The sequence below is a fragment of the Carassius gibelio genome, chromosome A1 (genome assembly GCF_023724105.1).
Source record: "Carassius gibelio isolate Cgi1373 ecotype wild population from Czech Republic chromosome A1, carGib1.2-hapl.c, whole genome shotgun sequence".
Taxonomy (NCBI): Eukaryota; Metazoa; Chordata; class Actinopteri; order Cypriniformes; family Cyprinidae; genus Carassius; species Carassius gibelio.
This window is the reverse complement of record NC_068371.1, coordinates 7,722,781-7,731,905: the sequence shown is the minus strand read 5'-3', so window position 1 is coordinate 7,731,905 and position 9,125 is coordinate 7,722,781. Positions and strand designations below refer to the sequence as shown.

General features: G+C 36.3%; 1 protein-coding gene across 1 annotated transcript; it reads left to right on the top strand.

Moving 5' to 3' along the window:
• Nucleotides 1-658: 658 nt before the first annotated feature.
• nansa (N-acetylneuraminic acid synthase a) lies at nucleotides 659-8,839 on the top strand. The gene is made up of 7 exons (XM_052579762.1): nucleotides 659-751; nucleotides 3,722-3,891; nucleotides 6,179-6,394; nucleotides 6,649-6,748; nucleotides 7,348-7,502; nucleotides 7,731-7,997; nucleotides 8,400-8,839. Exons 2-7 carry the CDS (start codon nucleotides 3,760-3,762, stop codon nucleotides 8,607-8,609), a joined length of 1,080 nt encoding a protein of 359 aa, XP_052435722.1. The 5' UTR covers nucleotides 659-751; nucleotides 3,722-3,759; the 3' UTR covers nucleotides 8,610-8,839.
• The last annotated feature ends 286 nt before the right edge of the window (nucleotides 8,840-9,125 follow it).

The following is a 9,125-nucleotide window of genomic DNA, read 5'->3' as shown; positions in this document are numbered from 1 at the left end:
ATATATATATATATATATATATATATAATTCTTTGTTTTTAATGCAAATAATATCATTTTTGTTCCTTTTGTTTTTATAACCTTGTCCTTCTCAAATGATTCTTCTTAAACTAATTTGTATATGGTTAGTCATCTGAAGTGATTACATTGTTAGACCTTTAATGAGACATCTTAGGCTTTGCTATGCATGGTTGATAGAAGGTAACCTCTGCTGAGCCACCTAGTGTCAAATATCTTGCTCTCAAAGCTGCTGTGAGCTGTAAAAACACAGGAACACACACTCACAAAACAGACACTTCATAATATGCAGTAAATTACAACTGTGAAATAAATAAGAAACCCAGACTACACAGAAAACCACATGTGGCAAAATTCATGAATTTTAGTAGGGTAAACCATAACTTTGTCTATTTTTTTTTTAATTATTATTATTTAACAAGAACCCCGTAAAGATGATGAATAATGAAAAGTTCAGTCTTTTATAGAAGGGAACTTTTATTTTGAAACGCATGGCCGTGTGTGCAAATATACCCGGAAGTTCTACGCGGCTTTTTTCATTACACTTGTCACCATAGACATATAAATATGTCTATGCTTGTCACTACTCGATCCGTACCGGAAACACGATTTGTACTGCGCATGCGCGGAAATGCGTCTACTTCCGGTCTGTATGACGAAACAATTTACGGCAATTTCTGTAGTTTTGGTGTAAAGCAGTGAAAGTGACTCCTCTCCTCTGATATCTGTAGCTCAAGCAGTGTTAGCTCGAAATAAGGCATATCGAAGGGTAAGGAAGTTTCCAATGGAAGAGTGTGCAATAGAATATAAGAGATTAAGGGCTAAGGCTAGAAGAGTTATAAAAGATGCAAAGAGGGAAAGCTGGCGTAAGTTTTGTAGTACTTTAGGACCTCAAACAAACATTAGGAGGTTATGGGCACTGGTGCATAGGATGACAGGAGAGTATCGGACTAATAAAATTCCGGTGTTAAAATTTGAGGGACAGGAAGCAGTTAAAAATAAGGACAAAGCTGATTTATTAGTTAAGTCCTTTAAGGAGGTGCATAGTTCTAAAAGCATTAGCCCAATTAGTAAAAAGGAAAGAGAAAAGAAATAAAAAAATGAGAAGCATAAACTTGAATATAATAAAGATAACATGAGGGCGGTGAATGCATATTTTTCAGTGGAAGAAGTAAAACAAGCTATCGCTAGGGGGAAAGATACAACGCCTGGTAGAGATAGAATAGGATATCAAATATTTCTTCATTTGGATGATGTCGTGTTAGAGGAAGTCTTGGAATTAATTAATGCAGTATGGGAATGTAGTATTTTGCCGAGGGAATGGAAACATGCAACAATTGTTCCAATATTAAAACCGGGGAAAAATGCAGATGATCCTAAATCATATCGCCCAATTGCTCTTACAGCTGTTTTATGTAAGATTATGGAACGTATGGTTACGGATAGGTTAGTATATATGCTTGAGAAACAGGAATTCTTTGTTCCGTATCAAAGTGGTTTTAGAATGGGTAGATCTACTATGGACTCAGTATTAGTGTTGGACTTAGATATTAGAAGAGCTATGGCGAATAAGGAAGTTGTCATGAGTGTGTTTTTAGACATAGAAAAAGCCTATGATACAGTATGGAAAGAGGGCTTAATGATAAAGCTATATGATGCAGGGGTAAGAGGTAGGATGTTAAATTGGATTAAAGATTTTCTGAAGGAGCGTACCATTCAGGTGAGAGTAGACGGATCTATGTCCAGTAAGGAAAATGTGGAAAATGGAACCCCTCAGGGAAGTGTTATTAGCCCAGTGTTATTTAATGTAATGATTAACGATATTTTTAGTAAGTTAAATAGAGGTTTTGGAATGGCATTATTTGCTGACGAAGCAGCTGTTTGGAAAAGAGGGCGGAACTTGAATTATATTTATAAACAAGTACAACAAGCAATTAATAAAGTAGAGGCATGGGCAGATGAATGGGGTTTTAGAATTTCAGTATCAAAATCAAAATATGTTGTGTTTGGTCTAAAAAGGAAACTTTTAGATAAGACTTTAAGTATTTATAATAGTCCTATAGAAAAAGTTAAATCATTTAAGTTTTTAGGAGTTTGGTTTGAGGAAAGAATGACTTGGAAAGAGCACATAAATAATACAGTGAAAAAGTGTGAGAGGGTTATTAATACCTTAAGATGTTTAGTTGGAATAGATTGGGGTGCAAGTAGAGAGTGTTTAATGATGATTTTTAGGGGAATAATTAGAGCTAATATTGATTATGGTTGCATGGTATATAGATCAGCATCAGAATCTGTTTTAAACAAATTGGATGTAGTTCAAGCAAAAGCATTGAGAATTTGTGGAGGAGCAATGAGATCTACTCCACTTAATGCTTTGTTAATTGAAATGGGGGAGACTACATTAGAGCTCAGACGGAATAAATTGTTTCTGTTTTATTGGACAAAGCTACGAAGTCATAATTGTTCTAACCCGGCTAGGATTTTATTAGAGGAACACTGGGAACTCCAGAAAAGGGATGGAAATAAAAAAGAGTGTGGGAAGATGTCAATAGGTAAGGAAGCTCAGGATATAGGAGTGAATGATATCATGATCGCGCCAGTAATTATTTGGCCTCCAGTACCTCCATGGTTACTGCCAGTCCCTAAAGTGGACCTAAGTATTTTAGATCAAATAAAGAAATATGAAGGTAATCCTGTGGATATGGTTTATAATCATTTAAAGAAAATCTGGCCCGAGTATGTGCAGATATTTACGGATGGTTCAATGAAGTTAAGAAGTAGGAAAACCGCAATAGGAGTAAGTATTTCTCAGCTGAAGTTAATGAATGGAAAGCGGTTAACAGATATCAGCCATTACTGCAGAGCTGGTGGCTATTTTATTGGCCTTGGAGTGGGTGGAGGAAAATGGACCAGGGAAAAGAATAATTTGTTCAGACTCAAGTGCTGCTTTAATGGCATTAAAGGGAAGGAAAAGTGAAGCCAGGGCAGATTTAGTTGTAGAAGTCTTAGTAACACTTAATAGAGTTAATAAAATGGGGAGTACAGTTGGATTTATTTGGGTACCTGCTCACATTGGTGTTCAGGGAAATGAAGAGGCAGATGAAATGGCAAGAAGTGCAGTAAATAAAAGTGAAGTAGAGTTGGAGGTTATGTTCGGTAGGGTAGATTGTAAAAGTATTATCCAAGAAAGAACATTGAAATTATGGCAAAAAGAATGGAATGAGGGACATAAAGGCAGACATTATTATTCTGTTCAGCCAACAGTAGGACGTAACCTAAATACAACATTAGAAAGGAAAGAGAGTGTCATTCTAACTAGATTAAGGTTGGGCCATTGTGCACTAAACTTTGGGTTAGCAAGGGTTGGAAAACATCTAGATGGCAGATGTAGATGTGGACAAGAAGAAACGGTGAATCATGTAATAATGGAGTGCTCCAACCATCATACAGCAAGATGTCACATGATTTCAGAGTTATTAGAATGTGGAGTCTCTAATATATCTGTTCAGACTATTCTTAACCCAAAGGACTATGAGTCTACAAAGATTTTTATGAAGTTTTTGCACAAGACTGGACTTTACGCAAGGATTTAAAGGATAAACCGAGGCCTCAAATGACCTGAGGAGGGCAGTAATACGCCGGTGATGCGTCTATGCTGCCGCAAATTCAAAAGAAGAAGAAGAAGAAGAAGATATCTGTAGCTTTTCTTGCTGTGTGTTTGTGTGTTCCTTTGGATTTAAAATGCCTCTTAAGTTTGAGTTATGTCCCGGTCGAGTGATCGGAGGGAACAACCCGTGTTTCATTATTGCAGAGATCGGACAGAATCATCAGGGAGACATTGAAATCGCCAAGAAAATGATCAAGATGGCAAAGGTATGAGTGTATTTATATTTATTTACATCGGTACGATTCATTTATCTTTAGCGATGAGCCTACAAATAATAATAATAAAAGTTTTGGATTTTTTTTTAATTGTTACGGCAGCTGTTTAGTTAGTGCTCGCAATAGTTCATGTTTTTTAACCTTCCTCCCAGCAGTTACTGTGGTACAGTCAGGACAGCTGTCAGCCTGCTGCTGAATCTGATACGGAGCATTAAATACTTGGAAATGTTCATTCAGAACTGCTTCGTCTCGTATCACTTCCTCACACTTTGGAAGTTTGCAATGGAATATCTTTTGACGCTTAACTCAAAACTGCAGTTATAAAGACGTGTAATAAGATTATACGGTCAAAAACATAGTTTTGTCATTTTGTTAATAGATACAGGTGCTGTAAACTTTGTTTTTATATTATTATTATTTTGTGTTTTCTGAAAGAAAGCCACGAGAACATATTGTACATTCCATTCATAATGGAATTATTTATTAAAAATGTAAATTATATTATATTAATATACCATATACAGTATTGTTCAAAATAATAGCAGTACAATGTGACTAACCAGAATAATCAAGGTTTTTCGTATATTTTTTATTGCTACGTGGCAAACAAGTTACCAGTAGGTTCAGTAGATTGTCAGAAAACAAACGAGACCCAGCATTCATGATATGCACGCTCTTAAGGCTGTGCAATTGGGCAATTAGTTGAAAGGGGTGTGTTCAAAAAAATAGCAGTGTCTACCTTTGACTGTACAAACTCAAAACTATTTTGTACAAACATTTTTTTTTTCTGGGATTTAGCAATCCTGTGAATCACTAAACTAATATTTAGTTGTATGACCACAGTTTTTTAAAACTGCTTGACATCTGTGTGGCATGGAGTCAACCAACTTGTGGCACCTCTCAGCTGTTATTCCACTCCATGATTCTTTAACAACATTCCACAATTCATTCACATTTCTTGGTTTTGCTTCAGAAACAGCATTTTTGATATCACCCCACAAGTTCTCAATTGGATTAAGGTCTGGAGATTGGGCTGGCCACTCCATAACATTAATTTTGTTGGTTTGGAACCAAGACTTTGCCCGTTTACTAGTGTGTTTTGGGTCATTGTCTTGTTGAAACAACCATTTCAAGGGCATGTCCTCTTCAGCATAGGGCAACATGACCTCTTCAAGTATTTTAACATATGCAAACTGATCCATGATCCCTGGTATGCGATAAATAGGCCCAACACCATAGTAGGAGAAACATGCCCATATCATGATGCTTGCACCTCCATGCTTCACTGTCTTCACTGTGTACTGTGGCTTGAATTCAGAGTTTGGGGGTCGTCTCACAAACTGCCTGTGGCCCTTGGACCCAAAAAGAACAATTTTACTCTCATCAGTCCACAAAATGTTCCTCCATTTCTCTTTAGGCCAGTTGATGTGTTCTTTGGCAAATTGTAACCTCTTCTGCACATGCCTTTTTTTTAACAGAGGGACTTTGCGGGGGATTCTTGAAAATAGATTAGCTTCACACAGACGTCTTCTAACTGTCACAGTACTTACAGGTAACTCCAGACTGTCTTTGATCATCCTGGAGGTGATCATTGGCTGAGCCTTTGCCATTCTGGTTATTCTTCTATCCATTTTGATGGTTGTCTTCCGTTTTCTTCCACGTCTCTCTGGTTTTGCTCTCCATTTTAAGGCATTGGAGATCATTTTAGCTGAACAGCCTATCATTTTTTGCACCTCTTTATAGGTTTTCCCCTCTCTAATCAACTTTTTAATCAAAGTATGCTGTTCTTCTGAACAATGTCTTGAACGACCCATTTTCCTCAGCTTTCAAATGCATGTTCAACAAGTGTTGGCTTCATCCTTAAATAGGGGCCACCTGATTCACACCTGTTTCTTCACAAAATTGATGACCTCAGTGATTGAATGCCACACTGCTATTTTTTTGAACACACCCCTTTCAACTAATTCAACTAATTGCCCAATTGCACAGCCTTAAGAGCGTGCATATCATGAATGCTGGGTCTCATTTGTTTTCTGAGAATCTACTGAACCTACTGGTAACTTGTTTGCCACGTAGCAATAACAAAATAAACGAAAAACCTTGATTATTCTGGTTAGTCACATTGTACTGCTATTATTTTGAACAATACTGTAAATGTCTTCATATATAGTATAAGACTGTTTACTCCTTTTTTTCTGTCGTCATTACATTAAGGTATTGTTATTTTACATTGTTTATGTATTTTATTTATTGCATGCAACTGTTGCTCGTTTGCTAGGACTGCGGGGCAGACTGTGCTAAGTTTCAGAAGAGTGAGCTGGAGTTTAAGTTCAATAAGAAAGCCCTGGAGCGGCCGTACACCTCCAAACACTCCTGGGGGAAAACCTACGGAGAGCACAAGCGCTATCTAGAGTTCAGTCACGAGCAGTACAGGGAGCTGCAGCAGTACGCTAAAGAAGTGGGCATCTTCTTCACTGCGTCAGGAATGGACGAGGTGAGCGGGTTACAGCCGCAGAACGCATGCGCAGAATATTAGACTACTCACTTGTTTTATTATTTTATTTCTGATACGATCTTTTGGCTTCAGACTTACTGCTGATAACAAGGAAAGATGGGATGATTTGGTATCTGGTGGTACTTGTCTTGAAATTATTACTGTTCTTTTTTTATTTTTTTTTTATTACAGCATTTACTTGATACTTACCAAGAATGTTAAGTTAACTGTAGTGTTTCTGTCGTGTTTTAAAGATGGCTGTAGAATTCCTGCATGAGCTCAATGTGCCTTTTTTCAAAGTTGGATCTGGAGATACCAACAACTTTCCCTACCTCAAAAAAACTGCTCAAAAAGGTACAGTTTGTGTGTTTTTTATTTGTTATAATTATTTTTAATGATATTATCACAAACAATCAGTAAGATATTGTAACGTTGAATGCTAAATGTCTTAAAGATGTTTAATAATGTCAAATAAATTAAATTCGTAAAATATATATACACGCATACACACACACACACACACACACACACACACACACATATATATATACAAATATATATAAATTAAATTATAATAAAATAAAATATTTACTACTGACTACTGTTCTGAAATTGTATTAATACCTTTATTCTGCAAAAATCCATTGAATTGAGGGAATATGACATTTATAATATTACAAATATTTCCATTTCATATAAATTTTCTATTTGTCAAAAAATATCCAGGTTTCCACAATCTTTTTAGGCATTACAATATCAAATATATTAAAGTGTAAAAAAAAGTTTGTTTTAAATTGTAATAATAATTTCACAATATAACCCATATGTTTATACTATATTTTTTTACTAAATCACAACATGTATAGGTTATAAATGTTATTAATTCAAATATATATTCTTAATACTAATCACGAAACAAACTGAACTTCTGATGCTTGTCTGTGTGTGTTCAGGACGTCCCATGGTAGTATCCAGTGGGATGCAGTCCATGGAGACCATGCGTCGTGTTTATGAAACTGTGAAGGAACACAACCAAAACTTCTGCATTCTGCAGTGCACAAGTGCATATCCACTGGAACCTGAGGACGTCAACCTGCGGGTTATCACGGTAAAGAAACCAGCTCTTTTCAAACTCATGAAGCCATTTTATATATTTCAGGTACAGCACTTGTGTATCAAAATCAGAATCCCAATGTTTGGTACTTTTAAGTTTCCTTATATAACTATATGGTTAGCTAAATAATTTATTATCATGATTATATAAATGAATATCACAAAGTCACCTTAAAGTAAAAATATGTATAATTTTGTACAACCCCCCCCCCCAAACCTATAGGAATATCAAAAAGAATTTCCAGACATTCCCATTGGTTACTCAGGCCATGAAAGTGGGGTCAGCATCACAGTTGGAGCAGTTGCACTGGGAGCAAAGGTCGTGGAGCGCCATGTGACCTTGGACAAGACCTGGAAAGGCAGTGATCATGCAGCATCTCTGGAGCCTGCAGAGCTGGCTGAGCTGGTGCGATCGATCCGCATTGTGGAGAAAGCTTTGGGCACTGGTGTGAAACGCATGCTGCCCTGTGAGGTGCCATGCCATGACAAGGTACAAGAAGAGCTACAAACTAAAATACTTTCCTTTCCTTTTCATGGTATGTTCACATGCCATGAGTGGTGTTAAGAGACGAGCATCACTATTATTATAGCTCACACTTAGGGTTGGGGATTTTTCCCTAAGTACTAACTCTAAAAATGATTATTCCTTCAACTGCATTCCTGTTCTTGTCCCGTTTCCTTCAAAAACATCCTGTCTTAACTTTTCTTCTTTTTTTACCTTCACATTTATCCATTGGCTACCTAGTATTGCTACTCCTTCTTTAACGTGGTTTTTTCTTTTTTTTATGTCAGTGGGTTGTTCTGTTTTGAACAGCACAACCACATTGTATACAACTAATCCACTCTGAAAAAACATTTCTATAATTCTTCTCCATCTTTCACTCCTCTCTAGCTCGGGAAGTCTGTGGTGGCAAAGACAGCCATCCCAAAAGGTACAGAACTAACCCTGGAAATGATGACTGTGAAAGTAGCAGAACCTAAGGGTATAGCTCCGGAAGACATCTTCCAGTTGGTGGGGAAGAAAGTGACAGTAGATATCGAGGAGGATGAGAGCATCACTGAGGATGCAGTCGACAACTACGGCAAAAAAGCCAAAGCTTGAGGAAAACAGTCTCCACAGTCTGTCCGTCTTCATCAGACCTGAATGAAATTGACATGTTTTAGCCAAAATTAAATGCATTATTATAGAACCACAGTTAAAATTGTTAGGCAGACATTACACAAATGCAATAATATAACAAAATGCTGTATATACCATAAGACCCAATTAATTTTGTTTATATGGGTTAAAATTTGCCAAATACTGTTGAATAAATAATGGAATTAAAACAATGGAAATCTGTCTCATTTTGAAGATGAATTAATGATATCCAAGATGTGTAAGATTTTATTGATATGCATAAATGAATGAAAGTTTTTGTTTGTTTGTGGGTACTTGCCATGGTAATACCATGAATCTTTTTTTTTTTTTGTATGTATGTATGTATAACATGGTATTATCATAATTGTCTTTGAGTACCATTTATACCAAGGTACATGAATGTGTTATTGAATTAGCAGGATATTACTAGTATTTATTTATTTTAAAAGCAGTCTTTTTCCCTGTCAGCTAAAATTA